General features: G+C 34.2%; 1 protein-coding gene across 9 annotated transcripts in view; it reads left to right on the top strand.

The window, feature by feature from the left end:
* The first annotated feature begins 230 nt into the window (after positions 1-230).
* LOC105203368 overlaps positions 231-20,172 on the top strand; it is a 62,434-nt gene continuing 42,492 nt past the window's right edge. For 3 of the 9 annotated variants that reach the window (XM_039454790.1, XM_039454791.1, XM_039454792.1), the window contains exons 1-2: positions 5,339-5,444; positions 6,082-6,234. Coding sequence is in view for 2 of the 9 variants with exons in the window: in XM_039454793.1 (XP_039310727.1) it covers positions 3,494-3,689; positions 4,254-4,519 (462 nt within the window). In the remaining 7 variants the exon portion in view is untranslated. The other 6 variants (XR_005575820.1, XR_005575821.1, XM_039454794.1 and 3 more) reach the window with 6 other exon arrangements.

Below are 20,172 nucleotides of genomic sequence, written 5' to 3'. Positions count from 1 at the left end.
TTTAAAAAAGTTAATGTGATTTCGTTATGACCTTGGCGACGCCATCCAAGGTCAAACTGATAAGATCAGTAAATAGGTCTTTTAAAACCCTACAACTTTTGTCTGAAATATTTTTTCCTAAAATGCTTACTTTTCGAGATATTTGACCGTTGCCGAACTTTTTGGACACTCTGTATATATATATATATATATATATATATATATATATATATATTAATATGTATGTATATATTTTTTTCTGTTACTAGATTCAATAAGTACGATCCGTGAAGTGTCAAGGACATTCACACTAGTCCAACGTATACGGAGAAATCCACCATTCCAACGCATAGCTGTTGAGATTGGTATTTTATTGAATAAAGGTTGTGTATATTTAACATTTGTTTCTACTGTACATGAATTATAAAACAAATAGTTTTATATTTCATGTACTGTAGAAACGAACAAATATTAGAAGATCTATTAATTGAAGCATATAGCTATTTCAGTTTTGATTAGTATATTATTTTATTATAAAAATGGATAGAAAACACAAAAATTATTCTTTTCTTTCTAAACGGCATTTCCGAAGAATTATTGTCAATAACACTGCTTCAGATTTATTAAATCTTTCCAATAATGAACATCTTGAATTGAGAGACGAATTATTACAATCTGATACTAGTGAAGATTTAGAGCTATTAGAAAACGAATTTGTCAATAGAAATGATGAACTTGTAGACAATTTAAATGAAAGTGACACGGTTGACGATAATGAATCAAATAATGAAGAGGGAGAAATGCATAGAAATGATAGTAACAATAGTAGTGAAAGTGATACAAATGCAAATGAATTAACTGAATCAGTAGTACATTATATAAATGTTGAGCCTGGCAATAAAACTGATAATCAAGATGATCAATTTATTAAGGATATAGCTTCTTGGGCAATTATGTTTAACATTTTCCAAGTTGCTATCAGGGCACTTTTGATTATATTACGTAAATATACGCGACATTTGTTTCCAAAAGATCCTCGAACATTACTCTCAACTCCAAGGCACACAGCAATTATTGAAATGGGCGTTGGACAATATTGCCATTTCGGTTTACAAAATGCATTAAAAAAAAATGTTAGATGAATATAATACAGTTTTAGGCCGAATACCTGCTAGTCTGGATATTTTTATAAACATTGATGGTTTACCGATTTCCAAATCAAGCAATGCGACTTTATGGCCCATTTTATGTTCAGATACAATTTTAAAATCAGTTTTCATTGTGGGAGCATACTATGGTCAAAGAAAACCGCAGTGTAACAATGATTTTTTAACACAATTTGTTGACGAAGCAATTTTATTAATTAATACAGGACTCTTTTATAATGAAATTCAAGTACAAATTAATTTTCATGGATTAATTTGTGATGCTCCAGCAAAAGCTTTTATTTTATCAATAAAATATCATACTGGTTACAATAGTTGTTCGCGATGTACTATTACAGGTAAATTTTTAGATGGACGATTATGTTTTCCAGCGACAAAAATAATTGATGCTTTAAGAACTGATGAAGATTTTGCTAATAATAAATACGACGATTTTCAAATTGGTGAGACGATTTTAAAGCAAATTCCTAATTTTGGATTAGTTTCTAGCGTTGTAATTGATTACATGCACCTTATATGTTTAGGAATAATGAAAAAATTGATATTACTTTGGATTAAAGGTCCGCGTACTGTAAAGTTATCTCAACAGTTATTAAATCAGATTTCAGGAGCTTTATTAAATTTGCAAAGTTGTGTACCAAATGATTTTGTTCGACGCCCACGATCACTAAAAGTGTAAAATTATGGAAAGCAACGGAATTTCGTCAGTTTCTTCTTTACACGGGTCCAGTTGTGCTACAGGATATATTAAGAAAAGATGTGTATATCAATTTTATAACATTACATATTGCTGTAACAATTCTTGCTAGTCCTAATCTTTCGAAAGATAATAATAATATTACATGGGCCCAAATGTTAATAGAGTATTTTTTTAAATGTTTCAAAAAAATTTACGGAGTTAAATTTATGTCTCATAATTTCCATACTTTGTTACATATTTGTTCTGATGTGCGGAAGTATGGACCCATTGACGAGTTTAATGCTTTCAGATTTGAAAATTACATGTCAAATATAAAAAAAAATGATTCGAAAAAATGAGAAACCTCTTCAACAATTGTCACGAAGATATTCCGAACTCAATAACTTTAATATGCTTAGTAAGAAACAAAAAAACAGTAATGAAATTTGTTTTGAAAAAATTCACTCAAACGGACCTTTAATTGATGGTTACAACTTTGCTTTTCAGTATAAAATATTACGTACTAAAACATATACGATCCATTCCAATAGCACAAGTAATAATTGTATTTTATTTGAAAATGGAACTGTAATATCAGTTTTAAATTTAGTCAAATTTAATGATAATACAAAATTTATAATAGGTAGGAAACTTAAAGTAGTAAAAAATTTGTATTCTGAACCTATCTATCCTTGCGCATCAGAAGAGTTGGGTATACAAGTTATGCGCGAAGACACTGCTGTATGCCTTTGGCCGTGCGAGAATGTTCGAAATAAAATGTGGAAAATGCCGTACGATCATAATCAGTTTGTTGTTTTTCCAGTAATACATACTTAAAAACGGTCGATAATAGTTCATATAATCATGAGAGTATTTTCAATTTGATAAACAAAATATATAATAATACATTGAACAAAAATGATTATAATGATTTTTGCATAATTAGATTATTTTATGAAAAATATTCAGTTTATTGTCGCGCAATAGTATATAATGTATTCAACTTTTTTTATATATTATATATAAACTTTAGCAATGCTTTTAGGCAGGATATGAAGATTTTTCATTAAATTTAATTAAATAAAGTATTACATATATACTGCGTATGTGTGTATGTGTAGATGCGTGCGTGTGTATGTATGTATGTACACACACACACACACACACTCACACACACTCACACTCACACTCACACACACGTGCGTATGTATGTACGCATATGTGTCTGTAATTGTCATTGACTTACATTTTCTGTAAAGAATAATATTCTTATTATTATATTATTAATGTTTAAATTATTTGTATTTATTTGTCAATTTATCGCGAGTCGGTTATTTGTCAATTTTTTACGAGTTTTTTTTATTTATATAAATTTAAATATTTTTAATATATATATATATATATATATATATATATATGTTATTTTTAAGTTTAATATGTATATGTTCTGTATATGTTTTATATGTATAGAATATTTTTCATACTAATTATAAAAAAAGTAGTTGTATTTAAAGTATACTTGTTTATGGTCGTGTTTCGACTTTATACTCAGACAAACACATATGTTCAAAATTAGGACACAAAAGATCTCTGTTAAAGGTATTTTAAGCTCCAATAGAGTAGACTGCGCTACAGTTTTTGTGTTGCAGAATATAATAAGTGAAAAGAAATGAATCGATTTTCTATCGTCGAATTCGAAGATGGACTGCATTTAGTCCCTACCAAGTGGTTAAAAGGATCATCAGAATGCTTCTGGCCAACGCATAAAAATATAAAAAGACTTCATAAAAATATTTCTGAGTGCGAAGAACCAGATGATGAAACTTGGGAAACCGTGAAAGTTGTCCGTATTTTTGGAACAGCAAGTGAGTAAATGTTTTAAGATACATGTATGTTATGATTATTAGTAATTAATGAAAAAAATTACCTACATATATCAATTGTTTTTATAACATCTCACTACAGAATTTAAAGCGTCTTTTAGAACCGATGTATAATATATTGCTTATGTTGATACAATTTATATCGTTTATATTGTTGTCATGATGGCTTTCTTTTCTTAGCGCATGGCAACAAACTTAATAACCTCTTGAAATTTGATTACACTTTTATATATTTGTATTATCCAAATTATAATAATTTACATTGCTTGCACTGTCTACATAAAAAAGATTTATATAAACGTAACATAAACAATGCGTAATTTGTAGAGATGTAATTTATTACAAATTTGCAAAACCAATTAGATATAGATAAATAAATACGCCTTTATATGCTTTTTAGCATTGATTTATAATCCTATTTTTTACTATATATAATTTTACTCATAATTAAATTTCAATTTTGGGCTGATATTGCAGAAAAATCACATGCTGATGTTATGGCATTTAGCTAAATGTGTTAATTGCATTAATTTGTTTATAATCCAGATTCATATGAAAGTGGGATGGCAAAAGTAAAGTTGGCTGAGAAGTTTTCGGACATCGAATCTTCTGACGTCGATGATGCTCATAAAAAAAAACTTCGTAAAACGACAACAACTAGCGTTTCTGACGAAAGCGATAATGATAGTCAACATATGTTACCTCCCCCGCCAAAGAAACCATTTTCGAAAACGTCCATGAATTCCAAAAATGATAATGTACCAATGGAGGATTCACCTTTAGAAAATGCTGCTAAAAAAAAAACACAGTAATGATAATACATCTGTGCAGAATGTTTCAAAAAAGTCTTTCACTGAAACAAATGTGTCAAAAGACAATAATGCAATACTTTTGGCAGATATCGGTATCTAAACATATTTATCTATAATCATATGAATCATGTTTTTATACTTCATCGACTTTTTTATACTTATGCGACTTACTTTTAATAATATTGTATTTATAACTAATATTTTAGATTTAAAAAAAGAATTACTACGTAGATGTAATAAAATGGATGCTAAGTTAATCGCATTGATGGGAAATTGAATAGTCTTGAAGAAAAACTGGAGAATAATCTTAAAAATAAGAAGCATGATATTGACATAATAGAAATTGTATCCTTTCCTTTAAAAACGAAAGAAGATCTGGACAAGTTAGAACTAGACCTTCAAGAAGCCGACTTTTTCCAAAACATGGTAAAGTATATTAGATATCTTATTGCAATATTTGTTTGTAGTAGTAATAGGACCATATCAATCTTTTTACGTCACCTACATCTAAAGAATTCTTTTGTAGCTCTTGTGAAGTTATCATTGCAATACGAAGAATTTGAAATCTGAATATACGGGGAAATCTGAATTACTTGAAATTTAAATATACGGGGATGTGGGCTCGAACTCGTGACCTGCTATTTATAATGCTCACACGGAGCTATACGATATCTTGATATTTATTGTTAATCCGGAATAAAAATTGTGTTATTTAATATCACAAATAAAATGTACTTATTATTTTAAATTTTTATGTTTTAGATAATTTATATGAAACACTTAGGTGGCAAAACTTATCATGAAATGACGGTTATTATTTTAAAACATACCATTAGTAATTTTTTTTCCACCCTGTACTGTTGGAATGGAAAAGATGGAAAAAAGACAGCATTTAAAGATTTAGTATTCGCCAAATGCATAAAACGTAAGTCAAACAATGAACAAAATGTTCTTATAAAAAAAGAAAAATTATTGTAAACAATTCTGAATTTCTATAATTTCTAATTAAATTGCAGAAATTTAGATATTTTCTTAGACCATAACTAAAGGAGAAAGCCATCGCTTGTGTGTAGGACAGAGAAGAAAACAGTAGATTGTGATGCTCTCTCTTTCCTTCAATTTTGATTGGCCCGTCAGACCTCACACCTATTCGGTGATAATTGAGTGTGACACAGAGAACATCATGATCAACTATTCCCCTCTCTGCCTTGTTTGCGTCACCGTTTGTTTCCTCCATAGTATATACTTTAAGGATGTTTTAATATATTGTTAACTCCTAATGGATTTTCATAATGTAATATATCTGTTCGCAAAAATTACTATTTTTTCAAAAATTTATTGTGTTATGTAATCAAAAATTTTTATAAATTTTCGTACTTTTTCTCATAAATATTCAATCTTTTTATGAAAATTTATAATAATGAAAAAATTATACTTTTGAATTGAGTTTTGTTTTATAATAAGAAAAGTTATAGACATTCTATTTCTTAATAGAAAATTTATAAACAAATTTTAATTAATTCTCAATCATGTTATTAATTAATTATTTAATTATGTGTTAGTCATACAGATTTTCAATAATTCTGATTCAAACGAACAATATTCCTTATTTTAAAATGTGTCATTTCAAAATTTGAAACTGCAGATGACCAGCAAATTACGCAAATTATAGCAAAATGGTTTATACAAGGAAAATTGCGATGTGACAGAGATGAGTAAGTAAATATTGGTGCGAAGTAAAACTTTTTCGTAAATTTATTACAAGAACATATTTTAAATTTAGATTTGTATGTTTTCAGGGAACGATTGCAACGTAATCAAAAAAAATCACAAGATTAAACTTTTTATAAGTTCGGACCGCTTTTGTTTAATTTTATATTTACATGCATGCATAACTTACAGAAATTTTGTAAACGTTTTTCTCAATAACTTTTAATTTAGAAAAAAGTTGATGTATTATTTTATGTTTCAAGTGTTTTACGTTTTCAATATTATATTATTTTAAGTTGTACCTATAATATATATGTATATATACATATATAGAATTTAAGCTTTTTATAATAAATACATAGAAATAATTTAAATAAAAATTCACTTTGTTATTAACATTACTTTTAAAATGCAAAATTTCTCTAAATTGAATTTTACACTCCTATCCACACTTCGCTCATTGCGGAGAAAAATAATTTATTCAATTATTGCATTATTTCCTGACAAACAGCTCTGAAAGGTTTCAAGTGAAAGAATCGCGGACATTTTGCTATTGCAGAGCTGTCTCAGAGATGTTGCATAAATATTTTGCAATGTTTCTGAGGTGTTTCAATTTTTACATGAAATACTTCTGAAATCTTTCAGAGATATTTCAGAATTATTTAATGTAAAAATTGAAACATCTCAGAAACATTGCAAAATGTTAATGCAACATCTCTGAGACAGCACTGAAAGGTTTCAAGTGAAAGAATCGCGGACATTTCCCTATTGCAGAGCTGTCTCAGAAATATTGCAGAAACATTTTGCGATGTTTCTGAGATGTTTCTGATGTGTTTCAATTTTTACATGAAATATTTCAGAAATATCTCTGAAAGATTTCGGTGCTGTATGACGTTTTATTGTAAGGAATTGAAACATTGCAAAATGTTTCTGCAACATCTCTGAAAGGTCTCAGACAGCTCTGAGACAGCTCTGAAAGATTTAAAGTGGAAGGATCGCGGACATTTTGCTATTGCAGAGCTGTCTCAGAGATGTTGCAGAAACATTTTGCAATGTTTCTGAGATGTTTCAATTTTTACATGAAATATTTCTGAAACATCTCTGAAATATTTCGGTGCTGTATGGGTTAAATTCTATTTGGTTACATTGGTGCTTAACGAGATATAAATGAGCGTGTATGAGTGTATATTGTGATCAGGGGATTTTTAGCTATCCAGGTAGGCTTTGGAGCGAGTCGAAGATTTCTTCCAATTCATTTAGTACTCTTTGATTCGTTTCGATATTTTCATTTACTATATTCTCTACTTGTTCGGGAGTAAATAATGAATCGGAATGCGGGTTTTCTTGGGGAAACTTTAGCGCGGGGGAATATGGATCTTCCGGGGGTCTTCGAACAGGTGAATCGGGATTACGATGAAAAAAATCGGGGGAAGGTGTAGGAGGAAAGTCTGTAGGAGAAAAGGTTGAATCCCGAGGAGATGCTAAGGGCTCTGCAAAGGGATCGAAGGTAGAAGAAGGTGACTCTGGTGATTGTTTAGAATCTGTTTCTACATGAGATCCAGGGGAGTAAGAGGGGGAGGGATAACGACAGGGAGAAAGAGACAATGATTCGGGGGACGGATTTGAGACTGGTGGAGATGACTTGGTCGGTTCGCCGGAAGTTCTTAAATTAATTAAAGCGTTAGGCTAAACAGAAATTTTTCCTCGCTGATTGTGTAATTTTCCGTAGAGCGATAACGATGCGCCAAGCTTCCGGAGCTTCTTATTTCGACGATTCCGACAGTTCTTAATGCCTCTTCGAGATTTATGTTCAGGGACTCGCTTACGCAGTAAAATGAATTTGAGAATTAAGGCTACGTTCTCTCTTTCTAATAAAGGAAAATGAAATCTATATTGTAACTTCTTGAAAGAAAAAAAAAGGGTAAAGAAAAAGGAAAAAGTTTGAATTAATAAAAGGAACAGAATTCTTTGTTTCCGATGGAAGGAAAGAAAGCTGCGAATTCAATCGAACGAGAGTTCGATTGTATCCAGCAGGGAATAAAAGGTAATTGCGGATTCAATCAAAGAGCGCGATTGTATCCTGCAGGAAATAAAGAGTCGCGGACCCAATCGAAAGAGGTTGATTGTATCCTGCGGGAAATAAAGAAAGTCGCGGACCCAATCGAAAGAGCTCGATTGTATCCTGCGGGAAATAAAGAAAGTCGCGGACCCAATCGAAAGAAAGAGAGAGAGTTCGATTGTATCCTGCGAGAGATAAAGAGAGTCGCGGACCCAATCGAAAGAGCTCGATTGCATCCTGCGAGAAATAAAGAGTCGCGGACCCAATCGAAAGAGCTCGATTGTATCCTGCGGGAAATAAAGAAAGTTGCGGACCCAATCGAAAGAGAGAGAGAGAGTTCGATTGTATCCTGCGAGAGATAAAGAGAGTCACGGACCCAATCGAAAGAGCTCGATTGTATCCGGCGGGAAATAAAGAGTCGCGGACCCAATCGAAAGAGCTCGATTGTATCCTGCGGGAAATAAAGAGAGTCGCGGACCCAATCGAAAGAGCTCGATTGTATCCAGCGGGAAATAAAGAGAGTCGCGGACCCAATCGAAAGAGCTCGATTGTATCCTGCAGGAAATAAAGAGAGTCGTGAACCCAATCGACAGAGCTCGATTGTATCCTACGGGAAATAAAGAGAGAAAGTAATAGAGGGAGGAAAAGAAGGGTGGTGCAATAATACTGAGTATATGAGTGTTTTGAAAAATATAATAAATATCTTATTAGAGAGAGAAGGTAGCCTTATGAAGAGTAAAAATAAAAAAAAATAATAATAATGGACGGCTGAGACTTACTGTTGGGTGAAGTTTTGAAGGTGCGAACGATTTGGTGGTTGGCGGGGCGGATTCAGCTTACAATGGCGGATGGTTGGTCGACGGTTGGCACTCAGAGTGTTCGGATCTCACAATGCCGCGTCAAATTTAAGTACGATAAATACGAATCCGAACGTCACAAACTCGGACATATAATGCCACGGAATGTGCGACGGATCGAATTAGAGTGAATCGCGAACGAAAAATGAGCGATTGAGCAGAATGAAAAAGGTGCGGTAAGTGCTCGTAGGTGATTGTAAATGACTGTAAGTAAGTAAGTAAGTAAGTGCTGTAAATGACCGTAAGTAAGTGCTCGCGGGCTTCGGAGCTCCTTCCTTTTATACCTGATTCCGCCTATGATTTCTATGGGATTTTAATCCGCAGGTGTACTGTCTCTTATTATTGCCCGCGCGCTACCTATTAATTGCGCGACAAGTGTTTCGTGTCGATGGGGTCAATCATCCGCCAAAATCGGCACGTGTCAAGGGTGGACCAGCCGTATTGACTCGACTTTAGCGTATCTGCGCGGTAAAGATAGATCATCTTTTCGAAATTTTCGGTCGCTTGGCTGCATCTATTTCGAAAGAAAAGAATTGTTACTCCACAGGACGTAACAATATCTTTGATAAATTTTTATTGTTATAGTTTAAAATTCTCAAAACATGTAAGTTTTCTAACAGCTTTTAATATTCATTATTTATTAACTCTTTTATTTAATAAAATGTTTAATAAAATCTTTAAATAATAACTTAATTTCTCTTATTTGAATCTTACTCATTAGGTTGGCCATTGGGATCCTTTTCAAGCCAAATTTGTGTATGCAGAATCGTTTCTGCATATCTTTTATACGCCAGACAAGCAGTTCCACTCTTCTTCGTGAATACAAGTACATTCAAAATGCTTGGTATTGCTAAAAGGGACAATAGGCCGCAAAGTTTTGCTATCATCATAGAAAATATATTGTTGCAAAATGCTTGCTGTCTTAATCGGAATTTCTTCTCGTCGTAGAACGACGGTAATTCTGGTTTCGCGTTTTCGAAGTCTATTAGACTTTTTGCTCCTTCATTAATAATCATTTGTAGACGTGCCTCCATATCTAAAATTAAAATTTTTTTTTGTAATAGTGCATAAAATATTTTTACCTGATAAACGCAAATCTTTTATGTGTTACGACTTTATATTTTTAAACGATGAATAATTTAAAACCGTGAACGAGTTATTTTTGGTTGTGCAAATCGTAACAATTTATTTTATTCTTATAGTCAAGACAAAATTGGTAGAATGTTTAGAATGTACTTGTTCTTTTTCAGCCACTTTACAGTTCTTCAGAGTTAATTACATTTTTCAATTATTTTATTTGTCATGCTTATTACAAATATAAAGTTCTACGTGAGCGCCTATCTATAAGATGTTGTCTATTGTCCATGTTACATGCAAAAAATCTGCAAAAATTTCTTCACAAGAAATGTATATAATAGGTATTGTACCTGTTTTTTTGTATAGATGTTACAGATTAATTGTTTTGTCATTAACAAAAGACGGATTTCCACAAAGTGATATAGACGTTAAATCTGTGTAAGATTTTTCGTACGACAAAGTCGTATTAAGCGATTTCTCGATTTGCTCGAGTTCAAGTGTGCAAGAAAAATTGTACTCATCATTGTCTTTTGATGTATAACATACTAATAGATACAAGGAATAAACGTTAAAACTAAATGTGAATGTCTTCAAATTTTTCTCTCACGGAAGAACTTATACATACGGCGTTGTAAGGTTTTAAAGTTACTTTCTTCTTGGTTAGAATTTTTAATATTCTCGGCACTCTCGTGTGAATCATTATGCATCTCCATAATGAAACACTTTTACAATAATGTGTTTCACAGTCTAAAATTAATAATTTCAAGGATATTCTAAACACCACACGCGAGACACAACAGAACACAACAGAAGCTTTATGGCTTATGGCTGCCGCTAATGCGGAGCATGGTTAGGAAGAAAGCAAAAGAAGACAGCCGACTTCGCGCACGCAACACTATGTTCAATTGTTCAATCATAAGCGTACAATTTTCTGTTACGCACCTTTTTTAAAATTTAAATGTTTTTGAACTTAATTCTCAATTACATTATTTTTAATAATAAATATAAGTAATTAATATGAAATATTACAAAATATGAATTAATATTTTAGTAAGAGCATTATTAAATTCATTAAATTTATGCGATCCAATTCATGCTGTAAATGGTTTGAAGCATTCATTTATTCGTCAATTTGTAAAATTCTTTCTTCTGATTAGTCAATAAAACATTTGCAGCATTAAATGGATTGCAGCCATAATTATATATTTGTTATAATATTAAAATCATATAAAATGCATAAAAATTAATGTAACAACCATTCATCATTATAAATTTCAGCAACAATGTAAATGTTTTTTTCAAAATAAAGTTCCGCATTTTGTACCCCTTTGATTTAACATCTCTAAGGCATTTTATACCCCTTTGATTTAACATCTCCAAATGAAATTTCATGTAAATCTTTAGATAACTCTGAACATTTAAAAATTCCTACTTCTCGTGAGTCTAGATTATTAATATTGTAAAGCGCATTAATGAGTTGAAATTTATTCACAATTAGACGATACTCGTTACTATCACTGTGTTGCAATATATTTACTATAATGCAAACAGTATTATCTCGTAAAATGCAACAATCATTGCTTTTGTCTAATTTGTAAGTAACTCCATTTATTTTGTACATGAAAATTGCTTAATGTTTTCTTGTTGGTACACAAGGAAACTATTACCACATGGGTTAGCATAGAAAAATTAAAGTTACAGGTAATTACCACATGGGTTTGCATAGAAAAATTTTTCTTTTAAAATACAAAGATAGTACCACTTGGATTTTGAAGAAAAATAAAGATAAATTGCTCGCAACATACGTTAGGCGCTTTTTTTTACCTTTTTTTTGAAAAGGTAATTTTGTACTGATATCACGTGTTTTGTAGTGTTAAGCAGTATGTATCTTTTTTTTGTAGTAAGACACGATTTACACTAACTTAGGTTTTACGTAATCAAATACATACCAATTAGGTTAGAATAGGAAAATTTTTTAATGGAAATATAAAGTACAAAGTAGTACTACTTGTTGGATTTTATGGAATTAAATTAGCATAGAAAATTTGTTTCTATTTGAATACAAAGATAGTATCACTTGGGTTTGGAAGAAAAATATTATAATTTACAAAGATATATTAAAGTTCAAGATATTACGATATGAGCTGGCATAGTAAGTTTTTCAATTAACACAAAGATAGTACCACTTGAGTTTTGTAGAAAAAATAAAGATTTTTAGGCGCGCGCGCACACACTTACTGCCTTTTCTTACCTTTTTTTTTTAAACGGTAATTTTGTACTGATATCACACGTTTTGTAGTGTTAAGCAATATGCATATTTTTGTATTTAATAACCTCTTGAAAGTTTATTTACTACCAACTTTTTCTAAAAATAATATATAAATATCTTTAGCACCCCTAGGCCATTGCTTTTTTGTAACTTGCATATCATCACTTTCAAACCATTTACCAGATGATCCTTCTCTACACATACTTGTAAAGTGACCGTTTTGGATACATGAACCGTGATGAAATACGGCATTCATAACTTTATACTCCTGACCAGATACTAATATTTTACTTGTCGGAACAGCAGTTGAATTAAATTTTTGTGGTACCTTCTCTAATACACCGTTATGTAGTGAAAATATAATTAAACGGATAATAAGTATCTGTTTGGTCTATGTTATTTCATTCTTACTTGACATATTTTCTTCACAACGTTCACACGGTTTGTCAGAATCAGACAAACGTAAAAATGAAATATTCAGTAAATCATTAAGATTAATACTTTTTTTCTTTACATTGCTAATTGCAGGAATTGAAAAGATCATCTGATTATAAGTATTAACATTTATGTAACTACATATTGGACATCGACTAATAGAAATAACTTGATGCTCTACCAAATATTTTATAATATCATATTTTTTTATAATATCACAAAGAGCGTTAAGAAAATCAAACGCATCTCGTTTAGTATCAGTCGAAAAATACTCTCCTAAATCACTTCGTATTGTACAGGTATTTAAATTGCGCATTCCGCTTTCATATTAATGCGCTAATGTACTTAAAACATCCAAATTATCAGAATTAAACAATTGTTTTCTAATAATATTTAAATGAAATATACATTGCAATGGAGTATTCGCATAGCACGAAATTTTGTCAGTATTTTGGAAACCATATATAATCCAATTACCAAAACTCTGGTGAGCTTGAGCTACTTCTGGAGCTGATTGTTGAACAGAAATATTTGTTTTCCTTAATATCCATGATACATCTTTAACTTTTTTACGGTAATATTCTTCTTTTGATACATTAATAATTTGAGCTTCTGGTTTATGTAACTTTTTTAAACGATTATATTCGATAATCGCTTCTTCACTGGTGAATACAGATGAAGGATCATAATTAATCAAATGCAATCCATCTAAACACGTTACTCGGAATAAAGCAACGTAAGTCTGACCGCAATTAAATATTGAGTTACCTATGTCCTGTATAATGGCAATGTATAATGGCATTTTGTAAACTTAAACCTTGACTTTTATGAATGGTGATACCATAACTCAAAGATAATGGAAATTGTTTTCTAATAACAAATGCTTTATCCATGACTTGAAACTTGACATTCACTCTTTCAATAAAATATTCTCAACCAGACGGTAAAAGAAGTTTGACTTTTTCAATTTAATCAGTTGATGTATCCTGTACAACTGAAATAACTTTAGCAATTGTGCCATTTAGAAGGCCCAAACTGGCATCGATATTGCGTCTTATCATTACTTTCGCTCCAATTTTAATTGAAATTTGTTTCGAAAGGCCAGCTGTTCTACTATTATCATCTTCTTTATCCGACAATACCTTTCTAACTCTTTTCTTTATATATGGAATACATTCAATCTCATCTTCAGCAATTAATAATATTTCTTTTGAAGCAATACGAGTTAACATTGCAGTGTTAAGAGCGTCACACATATCACAACGAGGTAATAAACAAACGGTATCAGAAGGCAAACTGTCAATATAATTACATATTTCGTTTAATCTTGCATCAAAAGATTCACCTTTAAAAAATAATTTTCTTTTTTCAAGCATGTTACAATCAGATTTTGTCAATAAACCAATACGAATTCTCGAGAGTAATTCACGATAAGATACGTCTCCTTGTTGACGCATATTGATCGTTAATTCATCATATTCGAATAAAGTAGTCCATAAATTAATAGCGTTTAAGGAACCAAGGAACTTTTGAATTTTTTCCTTCAATAAAGTGACAAAGGCAGGATCTTCGTGCACAAGAAGTAATTGAAGCAGATCTCCAAATAAAAGAATATGCTTTTGACCAAACCAGCCATCATCACAATTAGTAGTATCGAATATTTCAGACAATCGTAGATGGTATATACAACAAAGTAAAATTAGATATCATTGATACTTCATCAATTATAAAAAGGACGACATCTTTAAGATCTGCTCGTAAAACTTTCAATACGTGATCAGCTAATTGTTTATACTTAGGAGTATGACCGTGTTCAACGGGTAATTAAAGTAATCTGTGTACTGTCAAACCATCTACATTAAACGCTGCTATACCAATAGATGCCGCTATAGCAGTATCCTCGTTGAGATTTTGTTTTATCCAACATTTAATCGTTTTGATTAAGAAACTTTTGCCACTACCTCCTTCTCCACTAATGTATAATCGTAGTAACAATTTTTCATTTGATACAGTATTAGTAACTCTATCAAATACTCTTTTTTGGTCCACATTCAGTTTTGAAATCATTTGAGACATATCGACTTCTTCGAGACTTTTATTACCAAGATCTTTAAAATCTTGCATTGCTCACCAGCTTGAACAGTTTGAACACCTATTGGGTTATCAGGATCATCCTGAGACACATGCTAGTTTTCGTCCAATTGTTGTTGAACTAATTGCTTCGCAGTTTCGAATGCTTTTTGCAATTCATCCATTCTTTCGTGATACTGCAATGCCTCAACGAGATGTAATTTTATAGTGTGGAATAATTCCGTATAAATATCACAATCATTTTTAAGCTCTTCTATTTTCCGCCATGGTTGAAACAGAAGAAGTAACGCAAAGAAATAACTTTCCGGCTTAGTATTAACATCATATCTATAATGATTAATAAGATACGCACGCTGTCGTCGTTTAAGATAATAACCATTATCCATCTTGATAATAATAATATTTTTACCTCGTGGTTTGATTTTCATAATATCATACCATTGTGCAAATTCATATAAAGACGTAGATTCCAATTCTGTTGGTCTATACAGATAATGATTGTCTATTATAGATGGACAAAATATGTCTTTCGATACTCTACCAAGAGCTTCAACTTCCTTACAGCTTTTAACTTTTCTGTATCGTATTTGATTAACATCTAGCCATCTAATAGTCGTTTTTGGATCAGTCCCACATAAAGGAATGCCTAGCAATGTATCAGCAGCTTCAAGAGCTCCACATTCCCTATGATTTAAGAATCGTAAAGCAACGTTTCAGAGACAACTCCCTACTGATTTATTTTTCTTATCTACACTCTCAAGAACATTTTCAAATAATTCACACTTTCCTGCTTTATTTATACAGGGTGATTCAAAATAACCTATTGGTCCCGAAGCTGGCATATTCGTAATCGAATTTTGAGACGATTTTTTCATTTGCAAAAATTTGTCCGGAGCTTAGTTTTCAAGTTACAATAAGAATTAGTTAGCGTATGACGAGTCAGGTACAAGTGGTAGACAGGGGCGGCGCGACTCACTGTTACACGTGAGTGTTTACGTGGGGCACCTCCTGCGCTCAAATGACTGACAACAGTATATGGACAGCACATTCCTATTTAAACTTTCTTTCTCTCTCTCTCTCTCTCTCTCTCTCTCTCTATCTCTCTCTCTCTTTGTTACTTTAATTATGCTACATTTAACTTGTCAAATTTCGATCTGTCATCCGGCCGTCAAATATCGGGATAACCGTGAAATCTTCAAGTAAGTTTACATTATTATAATTGTAAGGTTATCTGATCTGCATAGAGAGGAAAACTGAACAATGACTACAAGTGAAAAGATTTAATTAAGACAACTGGAAAACTAAACAAAAAGTTAATACAAAGAATCGTCTCGACTCGACACGACACGACGAAGAAGGAGACGCGACGTTACCTAACTCCTTTTACAGTCACACATCATTGCATCATCTCACGACAGAGTGCGCTCCTTGTTCATCTCTCATACCAATCAGACACAAGCATATACAATGAGTGAAATTGAACGGACTTGACATCTTTAATTGTTACTCTCCAATACTTCCCCTACAATTTAAGATGATTGATCTCTCTTTTAATAACCGAAAGACTATTAAACAATACAAACGCAAAAAAAACTGTTTAATACATTCCAATGAGAGATCTCAAGTAGCAAAACTGAACTCGTGGAATCGGTTTCGTACAAATATCAGCTACTTGCTGCTTACTACACACATACGTCATACACAAACGATCATTTACAACTTGATCTCGCAAATAGTGGTAACGCACATCAATGTGCTTACTTTTCTTGTGAAATTCAGGGTTTTTAGACAATTTCATCGCACTGGTACTATCTACGATCAACGTTGGCACGGACTTTAAAGGCGAAATGTCCTCAAATAGATACTTTAACCACACTGCTTCTTTCGCCGCTTCACACGCAGCCACGTATTCAGCCTCGGTTGTCGAGAGACTGACACACTTTTGCCGATTACTCGCCCACGTAATGGCACCGCCACAATACATGCTGATCATGCCACTGACAGATTTACGCGTTTTCGGATCACTTGCATAATCAGCGTCACTATATACATGCAGCTCTCCAGACGCCAAGCTCGTCGAATAGCGAATCCCCGTAGATGATGATCCTCGCACGTACCGTAAGATCCTCTTCACCAATTCCCAGTGCTTCATCTCCGGTTTCTCCAAGAACTGCGATGCATAGTTGACAGCAAAAACAATATCTGGCCGGGTTGCCACTGCCAGGTACATAAGACAACCAACTGCCTCACGATACGGCGCCGATGACAGAACTACATCAGCAGTATTCTGATGAATATACTGATCAATAGGAGTGGACACAGGGTTTGCTCCATCCATTTTGAAGCGACGCAGCACTGTCTCGGCATAACCTTGTTGATGGATTGTTATTGAACCATCAGCATCCTGAGCAATTTGCAGATTCAAGAAGCAATCAAAACTCTCAATTGTAATTTTGAACCTTGACCGTAACTCCCTCAAGAATTTATCAATGTCACTCTGTCTTGTCGCTGCCACCAATCCGTCATCAACATACAGAACCACTAACAACTTGTTACCATTGACACTCCTGACGAATAAACAAGGGTCTGCACTACTCTCTGTCATACCAAGTCCCATCACGACCTCTTTGAATTTATAGTTCCAGCAGCGGGGTGACTGCTTGAGTCCGTACAAGCTCCGTTTCAGCTTGCACACTCGATTGCTACCATCTGCGAATCCCTCGGGTTGTGTCATGTAAATGTCCTCAGATAGGTTCCCGTTAAGAAACGCCGTCTTCACGTCAAATTGAGCGAGTTTCAAATGCTCAGTGGCTGCAACACTTAGCACCGACCGAAGAGTATCGAATCGTACCACAGGGCTAAAAGTTTCCAGGAAATCCACACCTGGCCTCTGGTTGAAACCGCGCACAACCAGTCTAGCCTTGTGTCGGTTAATACTACCATTAGGATTCCTTTTGACTTTAAATACCCAACGATTCGTGATGGCTCGACGATTGGAAGGCAGCTCCGTCAATTCCCAAGTAGAGTTCTCAGCCAGTGATTGAAGTTCCTCTCGCATCGCTTCTTTCCAAGACTCTCTCTCGACTGACTCCATTGCTTCCTTGTAGCTTCTCGGTTCAAGCTCAACCACACACATCTCAACATAACGTTCTGGTGGACATAAAGTACTCCTGTCTCGCAAACGTCCCTGATACTCAACTACAGGTACATTGTTACTTGTCTGCTTTCCACCGGCAAACTGAGTCTCACGTTCTGCGTCGATCTCAGACTCATCTGGCATTTCATCAGCTCTAACTCTTCCAGGATGAGACTCTACTGGCTCAACTGCCTTAGTCTTCGGCTCACAATCATCAGACACAACAGTAACAGTCTTTCCACCAACTTCAGGCTCAAAAGTCACGTTCTTGCTCCGGACTACAGTTTTCTCACCTTGAATCCAGACTCGATAACCGTCGATATCTTGAGAATAGCCCACCAAGACTCCTGGCTTTCCCTTTGCATCCCATTTGTGTCGTCGCTCCTTTGGAATTTGTACAAAACAACTAGTTCCAAACACGTGCAACTGATGCAAGTTCACGGATTTTCCAGTAAAAATCTCATAAGGTGCTTTTCCACTCTCTCCAGTAGGACCGGATCGATTGAGTAAGTGGACAGCGGTGTTGACTGCTTCAGCCCACAATATTTTAGGCAATTTCTTTGCTAAAAGCATCGTGCGTGCTGACTCCACGATTGTGCGATTGGTACGCTCCGCGCATCCATTCTGCTCTGGAGAGTAAGGGTTGGTAATCACAAACTGGACTCCGTTGGCCTTCATGAGCTTCTTCATCTTCTCATTATTAAACTCAAGTCCTCCATCACTCTGAAATACGCGCAATGGACGTCCACATTGATTTTCAACAAACTTCAAAAGCTCCTCGACTGTAGCAACAACCTCAGATTTTTCTTTCAAAAACTGTACAATGCGAAACTTCGAGTAATCACAGGTGAAACAGACAAAATACTTAGCGCCTCCCAAAGACTGCTCCTCCATTGGCCCACAGACGTCAGCATGCATGATTTCGCCAGCTCTCGTTGAACGTTGCGTTCTCGACTTAAAGGTAGTCCTCTGCTGCTTCCCCTCGACACACGCCGCACAAAAAGAGTCATCAGTGATGACTGTCACACCACGATCTCGCAGGAACTTTGTGACATGACGTTTGTCCTGGTGACCCAAGCGCTCGTGCCACACTTGAAGAGACTCAGCAGACGCCAGATTAACCTCACAAGGGGTATTGCTTGTTGCACGGATATGCAGTTTATACAGCATTCCATACCTCTCTCCACATAAACGTACAACTCCATCTTTGACAAACTCGCACCTCTTCCGATTCACTCGCATATTCAAACCTTTGTCAAGAATGAGACTAAGTGACATCAAATTGCGACGGCCGTCTGGAACATGCAAAACGTTATCAATGTGACAGGTCAACCACTCTCCATTTACCAGAGCCTCAGTATTGATTCTTCCTTTTCCAACAGCAAGCATTGTCGAGTTATTACCAACAAGAACAGTGAGAGGTTTTGCAAAAACTTCATAGGTAACAAACCATTCTCGATGAAGACAGTAATGATTCGTAGCTCCCGAGTCCATAAGCCAAACATCCTGTTCGCATTCAGCGTTCTCAACTTCCATAACAAAAGCAAAATCACCGCCACTAGTACTACTAGAGTTACTATTGCTTGACGTCTTCTTGCCCTTGTCCTTTTTGCAGTCCTTCCTCACATGCCCTTTTTCGCCGCAACCGAAACACTTTGGCACTTTCTTTTTCTTCGTGTCAGCAGGTTTCCGCTCAAGAACACGCGTCGAAGTAGCACCGTTTTTGTTTTTCAAATTAGCCGCTGCAAATAACGCCTCCGTTTTTTCTTGTTTCACCTTGTATACGTTGCGTCGCGTGTCGTCGGCGGTGAGAACTGCAATAAGTTCCTCGAGCGTCTGTTTGTCTTCTGGGCGTGCCCACCATGACTGTCGAAAACTTTCGTAGCTTTCCGGCAAAGTGTCCAGCAACCGCACCATTAGCGATGAGTCATCCGGCTTCTTGTTCAACTGTTGCAGTCTCAACACAAGCGCCTCGAATTTGGCAATATGGCTGACCAGATCGTCACCCGGCGCCATGCT

The sequence above is a fragment of the Solenopsis invicta genome, chromosome 11, assembly GCF_016802725.1.
Source record: "Solenopsis invicta isolate M01_SB chromosome 11, UNIL_Sinv_3.0, whole genome shotgun sequence".
In the NCBI taxonomy this organism is placed as follows: Eukaryota; Metazoa; Arthropoda; class Insecta; order Hymenoptera; family Formicidae; genus Solenopsis; species Solenopsis invicta.
This window is presented reverse-complemented; position numbering and strand designations above follow the sequence as displayed.